The 14,133-nt window shown below is 42.0% G+C and overlaps 1 protein-coding gene across 2 annotated transcripts in view; it reads left to right on the top strand.

The window, feature by feature from the left end:
* The window catches only part of CACUL1 (CDK2 associated cullin domain 1), a 43,911-nt gene extending 38,967 nt beyond the window's left edge, over nt 1-4,944 (top strand). For both annotated transcript variants that reach the window (XM_081193056.1, XM_081193055.1), the window contains exon 9: nt 314-4,944. In XM_081193056.1, coding sequence (XP_081049182.1) covers nt 314-354 — 41 coding nt within the window. In that variant the 3' untranslated portion in view covers nt 355-4,944. The remainder of the gene's footprint in view (nt 1-313) is intronic.
* The last annotated feature ends 9,189 nt before the right edge of the window (nt 4,945-14,133 follow it).

Genomic DNA, 14,133 nt, shown 5'->3' with positions numbered 1-14,133 from the left:
GGCAGGATCAGAAATACCTAGGCCTTATCTTGCAGGTCTGTTCTGCCAAACAGTGTCGTTCTGCAGTCCTTGGTGCTCCAAACTGATGAAACTACTATAGTGTGTTGTATAATATGGTGGTCTTTAGGGCTTAACAGCCATCTATGTACTTTTCTGGCATATGGAAAGATGCCCTTTAAGTTTCTTAGGGTATTTGTACACATAGAATAATGGGTGGGATGCTTGTCTTTTGAGATAATGGATCAGGTGGGAGGGCACCAGCAAAGCTACCTTGAATCATTTTTCTCTTTAAACTTTTTTTTAAACGTTTTAGATGGTTCCGCTTCGTGTGCAAGCTCAAGAGGATGCAGATAGTGACTGCAACAAGTATTTTATTCTCAATATGAGCGGACACTGGAGTGACATTGGAAGGGAGGGTATCCAGAGGCCCAGTTGGGCTCTACTGATACTCAGGTTCTTTGATGCAAGCTATACCTACAAGAGGAGTTTGGACATGTTTCTTGCCATGTAATAAAATATCTGTTTGCTGCTATTTGGGGGCTAACTTGGAACAATGTGACCAGTCTTGACAAGTTCTTCTTGGGCAATCCTGTGAGGAGCAGACCTTCTTGTTTCTGTTTTAAAAAGACCAGTGCATACTAAAACATGGTAGCCAAAAAAAAAGCAGCTTCCTCTGAAAGAAACTTTGCACTTTCTAAATGTGTGGACATTGCTGAGCTTGTGCCCAATAGGTTTTGTCTGGAATGTTTTGCTTAGAAAGAATAAAAATTGATCGCTTGGCAGTATTTCTTTTGTTCCACAAAAAGTTTGCATCCTAGAGTCAGTCTTATGTTATTGGCTCTTGACATTCCAGATCTATATGGTTCACCTATTCAGCCCCCTTCCCCCTATTCCCCCCCATTTATTCAGATATCCATTAATAGGTCCTTCTGTGCCCTCAGTCTCCTTGCTTTCAGCTTGTGTGCTTTGCAGCTTTGTCTCTCTTAAGCTGTGATTTGATTAAACATGCTGCAAATTTGCAAGATTTTCTTGCAACCTATCACTTAGGAAAACAAGAGTGAACGAAAATTGCAATTATGTCCCCTGTTTCCTTCCACATGAGAAGTATTAATGCAAGTCTCAGCATTTATTGTATTTTGTTGTTGGCTTCAGTAATGATTGCAAAAGCTTAAACACCAGATAGAAAGCGGTTCCCACATGCGATTTCAATTCAGAGTTGAAACGCTGGTACATACAGATAGAAGGATTTGACAAGACATTGTGGGTCAGGTTATTGGCTCACATCTACCGTGTTGGGCTGTGACAGTACAGATAGATTTTTCTTTATGGTTTTAAGTAATCTGTTTGTTTGATTACCTTGTTATTGGACTGCTATAATAGATTTAAAGAACGTAGCTGAAACTTTGCTTGTAGCTTACCTCTAGGTAGCAAGGTACTCTAGGTCAATTTTATACACCCATGAAAAGTTTGTACCCTTTTCAGAAGGTAAGTGAATTGTGTACTTGATTTGCACGTAAAGGATTTTTTCCTCTTGTTAAAGCTTGAACGTCCTGCAATAGATTGCACTGCATTGTGGGTATGAATATATATGCAGCAATCTGTACCTCATATGGGATGAATTTGGATCCCTGTATTCTACTTCTGGTCCCAGATCAGAGGCAAGTCACAAGGTGCTGTCCTGCCCACCCACCCCGTGTTCTCTATGAAGAAGCACCATGCATGCATAGAGAACTAAGGGATCCCCTGTGTCTTATGGGTGGTAACCAGCTAGGTCATACTCAGAGTAGATCCATAGAGCAGACTTGTTAGTCATGACTAAAGTCCATTGATTTCATCAGGTCCCTTCTGGGTAGGATTTAGTTGGATATCACACAATGAGGAGGTTTTTTTAATAGAAAGAGTAGGTCGTTCTCTGCAATAAAAGGTAAGTGCAGATATCGATTGCCACTGAGACAGTAAAGCCAAACTGGATGCAGTTGTTCTGAGAAGTTAGTGCTCAGGGGAAGTTCATTATGAATGAACCTTTAATATAAGTGTTGTGCCCGTGAAAGGCCATGGAGAGGAAGCATTTTGCATTTCCAGAAGTAATAAATGGCAGCTCTCTTTATTAGTAAAAAAATAATCTTATTACATGCCTTCCCCACTTTTGTGCACTGGTCACACTGGGCTTATCTGGTGCACAGAGTGCCCTGCACAGTTTTGAAATCTCATTGGGTAGGACTCTTGAGAGATATGTTTGTCCATTATGGTGTGAGAGCATAATCTTAAATAGCAAAATGGTACTTGGATAAAGTGTTGGTTTGTTTTAAAAAGAACAACAAAACCCTTGCAATATCAAAAAATCTTTTAGACCTGATGGGAAAACTGGGCTCTTAGTTAATGGTCAAAAATTATGCATCACTTCAAAGAAACCATGACAGTAGATATGGCAAGAAAATTCCTTTCTACTTTTACATAGGCTGTCCTCCTTTCTTTTGATATTCAAATGAAAGACACTAGGAAATTACAGATTGTTAATTTTTGAAATGTTTTAAAAATTAATCCCTTGCATGTTCTTGGTTTGTTCAGTATTTTTCTTTGAAACAATTAATTAGATTAAAAGTACTAAGTGAGAGGCGGGTATAATTTTGTTAGAGCAGATTCTGCTGTGGAATGTTTTCCATTAGAAACAATGGACTACCTAGGACCTTTACCAGTGTAACATTTTTTGTGGTTTCATCCCCAGCAAATTGATACCATGAGCAGTATATTGTGACATCCCACTCAGTGTCCATAAGTTTGCACGCTGAGCTCCCAGTCATTGAATGTGATGAGCAAGTACATAGTCATGCCACTAGAATTACATTAGCCCAGTTGGCATCTGCTCCAGATTGGCACCCCACCCACCAGACCTCAGTTGCCCTCAAGGACAGAGTTCACATAAGGCCTTCTGATGTTGAAAAGATCTGGGGGGTATCTTTTGTAGGGAGGTCATATATATCCAATACTGTATTTAATGCAGAATGTATCTGTACAAATGCCACTCACACCAGTTGACTGAGTATACCTTTGGATATGGAAAATGGAGCGTGCAGAATGTATGCACAACTTAGTAGTTTTAGTAACCAAACAAAAACAGATTGAAGAAAACAAAACCCAACATCCCTGATATAAAAGCTACTTGCTTCCGCAGTTGTGAAAATAATTTTTATGATTTATTTATTTTTAAGGATGGGTACTTCACTACATCCAGGTGATTCCTATTGTTGTAGCATTCTCCTCAGAACCCTCCCATTCAGGCTTTAGTTGTGTGGCAGGAGATGGCAGAGCTGCAACTTCTGGAGCAGGAGTGGGGAACATGCCGACATGTAGTCTGAACAGCATCCGGAGGGCTATAGGTTCCTCATCCCTGCTCTGGTTAGTGAATGAGGACTGGAGCCAAGCATATGGAACACCATGCTTACAGCCATTCCGTGGCACTGGGTCTTCTCTAAAAGATGGAAACCTAAGAGTTGTATCCATTGAAGTCATCTCATTAGTGCAAGGTTTTCCACAGTGGGACTTCCTTCCTTTTCCTTCTCCCCTTCAAATCTGTTCTGGCTTTCCCCTCCAACCCTCCAGAAGAGATTTGAGGGGCACCGAGGAGAGAGACGGGAAGTTCCATTGCACAGGTGGAAGTCCTTGTGCTCATGGGGCAGCTTAGTTGGGTGCAACCCATATTGTTCTGCCCTCCCCAGTTAATGTCGCTACTGCACTACAGATCGCCCTGGTAAAGCACTACATTGCTTAGTATAACCCATCATATACTTCCTACCAATGGTCCTCTGCCGTTTGGTCCACTTTATCTTCGTTTAGAGTGGTCAGAGGTAAAGTAATCTGAAGGATAGCCATCTGAAGCACAAGTGAAATATTTGGTACCACTGAAAGGGTGGGAGGTTGACGATCATGCCTGGGATTTGTGGTTCTTGTTTAACTAGAAAGGCCATGTAGTTAATCTTCCACCTTTCTGCCATTTTGCTTTGACCAATGAGATATACCCCTACAATAAGGAAACATAAGCAGAAAGTATTCATGGTGACTTATACCATTGCCATGGAATTCCCTTCATTTGGAGTGTTGGTACTGTCTGAGACTGAATATATTCCACATAGTCTATGTTACTACGGATTAGAATGGGATTCTCATTTGATATTTTGTTGTTGGCAGAACTAGAGCTACCAGAAGCAAGTGGATGAGAATGTTAATATAAAACACCCTTTTGATTTCCAAGAGTGCAGGTTTATTATGTATGTTGGGCTGCTTTTTTTTTAAACTCGTATCTAATTTGTGATTTGTAAATAACCTGTAGAGTGCAACTTTTGTTTCAGGTTATATAATTTTATTTGTGTCATTGAATGTTGAGTCTTAGGACATTACCTTTTTGAAACCAGTCCTTCTCTAAAAGTTAGGACAAAGCCTTCCTCTAATGTCAATATTCTACACATTCTTTGGGGAAAAAATGTTTTAGCCCTATGTAGCATCTTGCCTGACTAGGATACTGAAAACTTTTTGTAAAAATAAAAAAAAAGTTGTGTTATGTTGTAAATTAGTATTAAGATTTCTGTATGTTTTGGCATCTAATGCTGAAATCATTTGTTTCCTTATCTTCAAAGGGTTTTATCTTTGTGAGCTGAGCATGAAAGAACACAACAAAACATATGAAACAATGGTTAATCTGTAGACATCTTTCTTGGTCAATCAGTGTGTCAGGTCTCTAAAGCCATGACTTAACCAAAGCAGCATGGTCTTCGCTATGGTGCTTCTGTGAATCAGACAACTTGCCACACATGTGTATGTGTGTGTGTGTGTTTTGTTTCCCCCCTCAAATGAGACCTAAATAGCAAAATTTTATGCATCAGGTGTCATCTTATATATCAGATTTGTTTCTTGGGAAATTTGCTCTATTAAAATATTTTTAGACAAACATTTTGGTTTTGAAGTTTCCATTTTTAACTTGCATCCACTTATCCATACTGGTTTGCCCAGCTGAGAGAGACTTTGATGGCCAGTAACAGTGCTGGCATTACACAGTGAGTGCAGAAGTGTCCCAAGGAAAACTCTGCCTGCCTTTTGAAGGATGCTTCTGCAGTAATCAGCCAGAGAAGTAATGATATTATTTTCTCTGAGAATTCCATCTCAGATCTATTGTGCAAAGGTTCCTAATATTATACTGTTGAATATATTACTGTGCAGAGTGCACATAGGAGTTGCAGGCTGTTCGAACTCTTCACACGCCATTCACTGACATGAACAAATTTTCAGCATCAGTCTTATACCTGGCTGCTTTTTTTAGGCTGCAGGAGAGCTATGAAAAGTGCTTTGCATATATAGTGATCTTTTGATCTTCATTTCCTGAATCCCTATTTTGTCTGCCAGACATAATTATGCCAGTTTACATTTGCTGGTAATGGAACAGCAGTTCATATTTAAGACATCACAAAAAGTGTTGTGATTTAGCCACTTCACTGCTCAGTGGCTTGTTTGCTCATGTATTTCCACCCTCTGGATGAACCTTTCTAATTTCTAAAGCTGTCAGCCAGTTTTTTGTTGCTAGGGTAGGGTGATTGTGTGGCTAGAAACCCCTTATTCTGAAACAATTTTTTAAATAAAAAAAATTCATCTATCTAGGCCGATTAGGATGGCTTCCCCCTCTCCTCCATATAATGTTAGTGATTGCTTTCTGTTGCTGATGGAATGAGGTAACCTTGGAACTGTATTCTCTAGATCAATAGCCTCCTATTTCCGAATCTGAGACCCACCTTTAACTCAAAGATAGATTTGGTGGCCCATTTCTTAATCGTTTATCATATATTTGTATTGTGGTAGTGCTGCTGTTGCAAACCACCTTGGATCGTGCTGTGACCCAGTAGTGAGTCCTGACCCCTAAGAGCTGAAGGCTAATGCTCTTGAGGGATCTGTCATATAGTGGTGGGAGATTTCTTATCAGCAAGCAGCAAAAAATATAATGTGTCCCCTTGGGGTTAGTCCCATGTATGAGGTTCCCTAGCCTAGAGGTACCACTGTGCAGTGATTGCTATAGTTGCTGTGGCATTTTACCAGGATTTATTAATTGTGAACGTGGTGGGTTGGCTTAGACAACCACTATTGTAAGAAGGGAACCTACTAATTTGCTCTAGTGATGTAAATTATGTGATTGCACCTCCTGCTTGCCCTTAAAACTTAAGAGAGCAGATGGAGTTTGCATGGTACATACACAACGTTCACATCTAATAACGACCCCAATTTCCCCCCTCATAAACAGGCATACTTACATACACTTCTTTATATCCTGGGTTGGAGGGTGAGGTTGACTGTTCCTACCAAGTTTTCTTTACTCCTTTCTCCTTTCAACAGAATCAGTGGCTCCATTAGGCCCTATCCACAAATGTGAGTGAGGTGGAGGGCAGTGGTCAGACAGGATGTGAACAGGTGGGCCCTTTGGCAAAATGTGGCAGCGGGGTCTCATGCATATTGAGTTACCTTAGCTCTTGGATATTGGGTGGGAGCCACAAAGTTTATCCTCATTGCCAGGTTGACTGGCATTGGTGCATTAGCTGCTGAAGAGAAAGCAGTGGTGGGGGATGATGGACGGGTATCAGCGTAGGTAAAATTTGTTGTACAAATCATTATAATGTGCCTTGTTCCTGAGTAGGTGGGGCCTGTTTCCTAGTAGATAGGCCACAGGATCAGGTTGTTAGTAAATGTTTTCAGACTCTGAACCCAACTTTAGAGCTTTAGCATATATACCAGACTTCCCTTGTAGGCATGAGGGACACATAGGTCAGAAACAATTGCCGGATACTGTCAATCACTGTTGCTTCCAACCCAGCAAATGATAAACTGAAAATCCTCAGTTGGCAAGGAGAGAAATGAATCTGCTCGAGGGCTACTTCTATAGCTCAATAGTAGACTTATAAAAGCCACAGCCAACACCTTCAGATACGCTTGTTCACTGCTCTTCTGCAGGAAGCTCTCCAAACTACATCCCTGCCCTTTGTGTGTACACAGACATAGCCTTAGGACTTTCCCTCTTCCATTTCTTTCTGCCCACCAACTCAGACTGCCCCCCATCCCCACTCTCTGTGTCCATTGGGATCTCTTGCATCCGCTCACCACATGCCATCCTTCCCTCCCTCCTTTGGCTGTCAAACAAGGACCACCTTGCAAGCTCTAGGTACCGCTTTCATGCATTCCACCAGACACAGGGTTGTTATCAATCCATGCTCCTACTCTGTCATCCAAAATAGCAGCATCTTCTGTTCCTTTCAGAGCAGCCAGTATTATCCCCTGCACCAGGACCTGGGCTACCACCACCACTGAGTTGCTGCACCTGCCTAAGTGAGCTATCTGCCCAGCCATGATGCACATAGTCCTAACGGAGTAGGTTTCTTTTAGAAGCCATATACATCTGCATGGCTCAGGGTCCCCCAGATATGCAGAAACCTGTATTCTTACAGTTAGCCCCATTTTGTTTCCAACCCATTTGAGCCAGCCAATGAGCTATTGGAAGGGGAAAGTAGTGCCTGCAGCTTCAGTTCAGAATGCTAGTTACCTCATTCTGTTACCCTTTGTTCTCAGTTTCTCCCTGTCATCTCCAGTGTGGTGTAGTGGTTAAGAGCGGTGGACTCGTAATCTGGTGAACCGGGTTCGCTTCCCCGCTCCTCCACATGCAGCTGCTGGGTGACGTTGGGCTAGTCACACTTCTCTGAAGTCTCTCAGCCTCACTCACCTCACAGAGTGTTTGTTGTGGGGGAGGAAGGGAAAGGAGCCGCTTTGAACCTCCTTCGGGTAGTGATAAAGCGGGATATCAAATCTAAAACTGTTCTCTCTCCAACCCTCAGTATTTCTTGCTCACTGAGCATATTTGGGTGCTGGTGAGGTTTCCCTCCCCTTCCATTTTCAGTGTGAGAATGGGCAATGGCAGCTAAATGAAAATCCTGAATTTCTCTCATTTTTCTAGGCATCTCAGGGAGCATCTAAAAATGGCCTTTTCTCTTGTGGACCAGGCAGCAGTGAGAACGTTTTCATCTCTCTCTACTTGCCTCACTTTCCTGATCATCCTTTCCCAGTTGCTCAATTTCATTTTCTCACCCACTTTTCTGCATCTCCCTCTCAACCGTCTATCAGCATTCTGTGTCCAGTGAGCATGCTCTGTTCCCATAGGGTTTGACTTGTCCATTTGGTGTGTGTGTGTGTGTGTATTGGGGGGAGTTTCCCTGTCCATTCTTAGCATCATTCTTAGTGTGACTTAGAATCATAGAACTGTAGGAAGGGGTCCTGAGGGTCATCTCTAATCTAACCCCCTGCAATGCAGGCATCTCAACTAGATCATACGTGACAGATGGCCATTCAACCTGTGTTAAAAAACCACCAAAGAAGGAGAGTCCACCACCTCTCACAAGAATCGGTTCCACTGTTGAAAAAGCTCTTACTGACAGAAAGTTCTTCCTGATGTTTAGTCTGAATCTCTGAAGAAGGCTAATTCCAGGTAAGTTCTGTGGCCTGGAACTTCCCACATCTTGGATATGCGGGGCAAGGGTAACTGTGACAGAAGAAGAAGAAGAGTTTGGATTTGATATCCCGCCTTTCACTCCCTTTAAGGAGTCTCAAAGCGGCTAACATTCTCCTTTCCCTTCCTCCCCCACAACAAACAGTCTGTGAGGTGAGTGGGGCTGAGAGACTTCAAAGAAGTGTGACTGGCCCAAGGTCACCCAGCAGCTGCAGGTGGAGGAGCAGAGACGCGAACCCGGTTCCCCAGATTACGAGACTACCGCTCTTAACCACTACACCACACTGGCTCTCAACAGAAGCCAGAGCCTCATTTCTCTAAGATTAATCTATGATGGCATTAAGAAACACATGGGGTCTCTTCTAATGTAATATATAAAAGGTGCCTCTCCCAGTACCATCCAGTCCACGTATTGAGATTAGTTGGAAAGGCCCAGTTAGTAGTCCAGTCATTGACAGGTGTCTGTTTGACAGGTACATGCACTTAAAAATGCATATACAGTGGTACCTTGGTTCTCAAATGCCTTGGTACTCAAACAACTTGGAACCCACCCCCAGAAGTGTTCCGGTTTGTGAACTTTTTTCGGAAGCTGAACGTACTCCATTTTTAGTGTTACGCTTCCGATTTGAGTGCTACACTTCGGTTTTGAGTGTTACGCTGAGGTCTGTCTGTTTTTGCTATTTATTTTGCATTTTTGTTTTTGCTGCTTTTTTGTTTTGTTTTTGTGACTGTGTGGAACCCAGTTCAGCTACTGATTGATTGATTGTGTGACTGCAGTACATTGTTTATTGCTTTCATTTTATGATGAATGGTCTCATTAGATAGTAAAATTCATGTTAATATAATTAATGTTAAATTGCTGTTTTAGGGGTTGTTTTTAAAAGTCTGGAATGAATCCATTTTGCATTACTTTTTATGGGAAAGCACACCTTGGTTTTGGAATGCTTTGGTTTTGGAACGGACTTCCGAAAAAGATTAAGTTTGAGAACCAAGGTACTACTGTAGTAGTTCAAACCACCCACACACACATAAATGCATTATTTTAGGGGAAATGGCTTTGCAAATTTGTTTATATTAGCTGAGTCCACCACCTTCTGAGAGAGTTGGCCCCACTTTTGAACAACTCTTACTGGTGTTTAGTTAGAATCTCCTTTTATCTTGAATCCATTGGTTTGGGTCCCAGCCTCCAGAGCAAGAGAAAACAAGCTTGCTCTGTCCTCCATGTGACAGCCCTTTAGATCAGGCATAGGCAAACTCCAGCCCTCCAGATGTTTGGGACAACTGTTCCCATCATCCCTAGCTAACAGGACCAGTGGTTAGGGATGATGGGAATTGTAGGCCCTATATGGCCTAGGACCCTCGTACCTACGGGACCGCCTCTCCTGGTATGCCCCACAGAGAAACCTACGGTCTTCAAATAAAAACATCTTGAAGGTCCCAGGCCTCAGAGAGGTTAGGCTGGCCTCAACTAGAGCCAGGGCTTTTTCGTCTGTGGCTCCGATCTGGTGGAACGCTCTGTCACAAGAGACCAGGGCCTTGCGGGACTTGACATCTTTCCGCAGGGCCTGCAAGACAGAGCTGTTCCACCAGGCCTTTGGCCAGGGCACAGCCTGACTCCCTCCCTCGGCAATCTTCGCAGAGCTCTGGCCCAATGGTTGCCAGTGGCTTGAATTAATTAATTTTTATAATGAATGATTTTAGAATGTTGTTTATGTTGTACTTTTGTACTGTTTTATTGTTGTTAGCCGCCCTGAGCCCGGCTTCGGCTGGGGAGGGCGGGATATAAATAAAATTTATTATTATTATTATTAGTACCAAACATCTGGAGGGCCGGAGTTTGTCTGTGTAGAAGATGGCTATATCTCCTCTCCTCTTTACAGGCTACATAAGCAGTGGCATTTTAAAAAGTGGAATTAGAATGGCATTGGATTGAAGATGTTTGTGTAGCTTCTCTTGAACCACAGATTCATTTTTGAAAAGAAAGCCAATCTGTGATGCATCACCCAAGTTACTAAGCTTCAGAACAATGCCTCTTGAGCTTTTCCTTCACCTGATAAATGGCATTGTCTGTCAACAAATTTCAGGTAAAATGCATGGGTTTGGTTATATAAGCAGGCACATTGCTGTATCAAGTGTGATTGACTCCTCTGGTTCCTTGTTCCCTCTAGAAGGTTTCTTGCCTTTGACAAGTGTTGATTGGAAAATAACAAAACGTACAGTTTGCTAGGCATTGCAATCCCACTGCATTGACTTCTTTACCTGACGCACTTATCAATTCTCAAGGGATGTAAGTAACATGCTGTTTTGATTGCTGTCAATGTGATAAACCTAAATGGCTTCAACTGCTGAAGTCAGGATCACACATATAGTTTTGAAGGTATATGGAGATAAGATTTGGTAAACCAATTATTGCAGAAGAATGGGTGTGGTTGTATAAATCTGATTCCAGTGACATTAAAATAGAATTTATATAACTTGCAACTTAGTATCTGATGTTTGTCCATTTGCAGAAAGCACAATCTTCAGGATGATAATCACTGGAGATGTCAACTGCAAGCCTGTAACATTTATTTTGGACTTGTGCTCAAGACTTGTGCGAGAGATATTGAATACAATGGAAGCTATTACTGGTTATGATATCCCAAGGACAGCAAAACCACTCCCTTTGGCAATTTAAAAGAAATGGTTGAAGAATCAGATCTCAAACATACAGAATATTAGATAAGAGCAGCTAGGCAAGTCACTGCTAGCAACTGGCAATCTTCAAAACTACTGATAGTGGTATAAAAGAGTTTGGGAAATAGCATTTATCACAAATGCTATTTGTGGGTAACAAATAGATTGACTGAAGGGTAACAAATAGATTGACTGAACACTGGAGATTATTTATAAATCGTAAGTTCCAAGGCAATGCTCATCTTTATACTTTGTTTTCATTTCTATGAAATTCTCGATGATGTGATTAATTTGCTAATTGAGTCTTCTAATTAAGTTAAATAACAAATATTTTTGCGCTCGTACTCATCATGAAGTTGTTACAGGAAGTGCCCTTGTGCACCCCCAGAAAAATAGCACTAGCAAGAACCTTTCCCAAACTACTGCAATTCACCTTCTAATTTGTGGTACACACATAGCCAGTGTAAACCATTTTATCTTTGAATTTACTTCTAGTGCCAAATCAACTTCACTTCCCCCTCTCGCCTTTAAAGAATCTGTTACTGAAAGGCTTTGTGAGAAACTCAAATGGCTTCCCCCAGGCTACCATCTTTGCTTCCAGGAACTGATGTCAATTACTGTTCAAGACTTCGGCTTATCAACCGAACTCTTGGTCCTACGGAAGGTTCAGTGCTGTTTGGTGAGCAGCTGTGTGCTCTCAAGTATCTATTTTGACAGCACTAATGAAATTACCGCTCCATAAACATGTATTATACACAAAAGGTTTCATCCAAGCGGCCAATGTTGGTTGCTTTAGCAACCGTTTGCTCAAAGGAGTCTGACCTTCAGCAACTCATCAGTGTGAAGTGGACATTTCTGCAGAGTCACTGCAGATGTTTTACATTTCCTCAGCCTGTGCCATAGATCCACAGAATGATTTAGTCATGTGTGGCAGGGGGTTGGACTAGATGACCTTTGAGATCCCTTCCGATTCTACGATTGCCACGTTTTGAATAACCTTGCATCGCTTAAGGAAAGAATGTTGTCTTTGCATTTGGATCACTTACAGCTTTCGGACAAACATCTGAAAATGAAGTAGTGCCTAGATTAATTCTTTCTTTTTAAATACTGTTCCTTGTACAAATTTCTTTTATACAACCATTGTACAGAACAACAGTAAAAGAGTCAAAGGGATAATTACATGAAATAACTGTACCAACAAAGCCTAACAAGGGTTATAAACGATTGAGATGTGTGTCAGGTGCAATTGAGATACAGTTGATTCGATTTCTTTTTAATTATTGCACTGAATTCTTTTTTTCTGGCCAAGCTTGGCTGAATCCAGCTTAAAAAACGAACGAACCAACAACAATGAACTTATAAAAGACTTTTTGTCAGCATATAATAAAGGATTCAAGAGATACCTGAAGGTTAACAGCAAGGGTGACTGCCAGGTTTATTCTGCTGGATTTATTACTTATTAAATTTATACCCTGACCTTCCTCTTGAAGGAGCCCAGGACAGCAAACAAGTGGAAAAAACAATAAAATGTCTTTTAAACAATTCCAGGGATCTTTCAAAAGATCTTGAAAGAGGGAGGGTCTGAAAAGAGAGAAATGTTGAAAAGAGAGCAGAGATGGTGTCTGTCTAATATGCAAGTGGCTCCCATGAATGCAGTTCACAAAGCAAAAGCAAATTCCCTGCCATGGGCTGTGAGAGTGAAGACACTGCCTGGTTACTTCCCGGGGGACAGAAGTGGTGACGAATTCCTCTCTCTACTACTTCTCTGAACCCTTTTGTTGACCTTCCCTTTTGACTCTATAGCATACTCTGCCTCATGAGGTATGTGAGATTTTCTCCACTTTTCTTGTACATCATCAATGCTCTTTCCCCTTTTTCACTGCACTTTATTGTACGGCGCACTCTACTCTCTTTATGCTGACAAGCCCCTGTAGGAAAACCCTCAAGATCCACTTGTGGCTGTCTGCTTGCTCCCGAGTTGTGTCCTGATGCTGGTTTTTGTTGTCATGATGAATTGTATTTTGGTATCTTTGTGGCTGGATATAGAAACATCGAATTGTAGAGTTGGGACCCCAAGAGTCATCTAGTCCAGTGCAGGAATTATCATGACAGATGGTCATCCAACCTCTGTGTAAAAACCTCCAAGGAAGTAGAGTCCACCACCTCCTGAGGGAGTCCGTTCAACTGTTTAACAGCTCTCACTGCCAGAAAGTTATTCCTGATGTTTAGTCGGAATCTCATTTCTTGTAACTAGAAGCCATTGCTTCAGGTCCTCTCTGCCGGAGCAGGAGAAAACAAGCTTGTTCCCTCTTCCATGTGACAGCCCTTTAGATATCTGAAGATGGTTATCATACCTCTTCTCAGTCTCCTCTTTACCAGACTAAACATACCCAGCCCCTACAACCATTCCTCATAAGACTTGGTTTCCAGACTGTTGATTATCTTGGTTGCCTTAATCTGCATGCTTTTTTCTCCCTCCCCACCCAGAGGCTTCCCCCCTCAGCCCCATCTCTTACCCTGCCCCCTGTATTTTATGTTTTTCAGTTTTCCTTTAATGTTCAAAAGCCTAGCTTGCTCTTCAGTCTTTAACAGCTGCTTGGTATGCAGAACCCAGTAGATAAAGTACAGAGCTAAGCATTATCACCTGCTAATATCAGTACATCCAGGTGGTCTTTAAAGGCATAGTTACAGGGACTACTCAAAAGATGGCGGCCAACATAGGAAATGGATTTAGACCAAGTCAGACCATTGGTCCATCTAAAGGTTAAAGGTAAAGGACCCCTGGACCATAGGTGCCAACTCTCTGGGGCCCTGGGTGCCCAAGCACCCACAAAATTCCCCATGAAGGGGCCAGGCACCCACAACTTTCAGTGCCAAGGCCATGCACACTGCAGGGCACCCATGGCCCTGGACAGTCAGAGTTGCAGGGT

Source organism: Podarcis bocagei (assembly GCF_964188305.1).
Source record: "Podarcis bocagei genome assembly, chromosome: 4".
Taxonomy (NCBI): Eukaryota; Metazoa; Chordata; class Lepidosauria; order Squamata; family Lacertidae; genus Podarcis; species Podarcis bocagei.
Note: the sequence above shows the minus strand (reverse complement) of the source record. Positions and strands in the feature narration are given on the sequence as shown.